The 737-nt window shown below is 44.2% G+C and overlaps 1 protein-coding gene across 3 annotated transcripts in view; it reads right to left on the bottom strand.

The window, feature by feature from the left end:
* Positions 1 to 737, bottom strand: part of mcf2la (mcf.2 cell line derived transforming sequence-like a) — a 38,467-nt gene that overhangs the window by 25,960 nt on the left and 11,770 nt on the right. For 2 of the 3 annotated variants that reach the window (XM_020591975.1, XM_020591977.1), the window contains exon 1: positions 453 to 637. The exons of the other annotated variant lie outside the window; for it this stretch is intronic. In XM_020591975.1, the coding sequence (XP_020447631.1) occupies positions 453 to 570 (118 nt within the window). In that variant the 5' untranslated portion in view covers positions 571 to 637. Of the gene's footprint in view, positions 1 to 452; positions 638 to 737 lie in introns of those variants that run through there. 3 annotated transcript variants of the gene reach the window in all.

The raw sequence follows: 737 nt of genomic DNA, 5'->3' as shown, positions 1-737 counted from the left end.
TCTTTGTGCACTGAGACAAAATCAATGTGGATAACAAAGTCAGGTCATGTTCATTTAGTTTGTCCGCTCATAGAGTGGCTTACAAACTGTTTTCACATATATTTATAAGATGCTATTAATACAGGAGATGTGTACCATACTGACAAAGACTTCAGTATGTTTGTGTGTGTGCTAAGATCTGTGTTTTATCTGTGTGCTTCCATATCAACCTTGGTCATGTTAAAATTATTTCAATTCTGGTCTCAGTCCTGATGTTTCAGATCTGTTTTTCTATTATCTCAGACTCCTGGTATGCACAACATACACACACATCCTCACAAGAAAGAACCTGCAGAACTTTTAGGGCTTCATCTCTTTTTATGAAGCATATACAACTCACACACTATTAAATGAACAGGTCCTATTCTCTCTTTGTCGTTTGCCTCAGACACACACAAACACAGACACTGTACCTGTCATCATCTTCAGTTGCAGCCACAGCCTGGTGATATCGTGGCAGAGTTGAGACACTCGGTTTAGAGCCATTGTGTTGTGGGTACATGTATGCCCCCCTCTGACACATGCACACATGCAGTTACAACATGTTCACACAGCCACATATTCTGTCAGAGAACATCAAGGTGGAAGTTCAGGCACTCCATCCCACCACAGCCGAGGATTTCAGCCGCTTACTGAGCTGTGACAGCACAGCGCAGCCCCCCCCCCCCCACCCACCCACACCACACTCTCCCCCCACC

This window comes from Monopterus albus, unplaced genomic scaffold, assembly GCF_001952655.1.
Source record: "Monopterus albus unplaced genomic scaffold, M_albus_1.0 scaffold16.1, whole genome shotgun sequence".
Lineage (NCBI taxonomy): Eukaryota > Metazoa > Chordata > Actinopteri > Synbranchiformes > Synbranchidae > Monopterus > Monopterus albus.
Note: the sequence above shows the minus strand (reverse complement) of the source record. Positions and strands in the feature narration are given on the sequence as shown.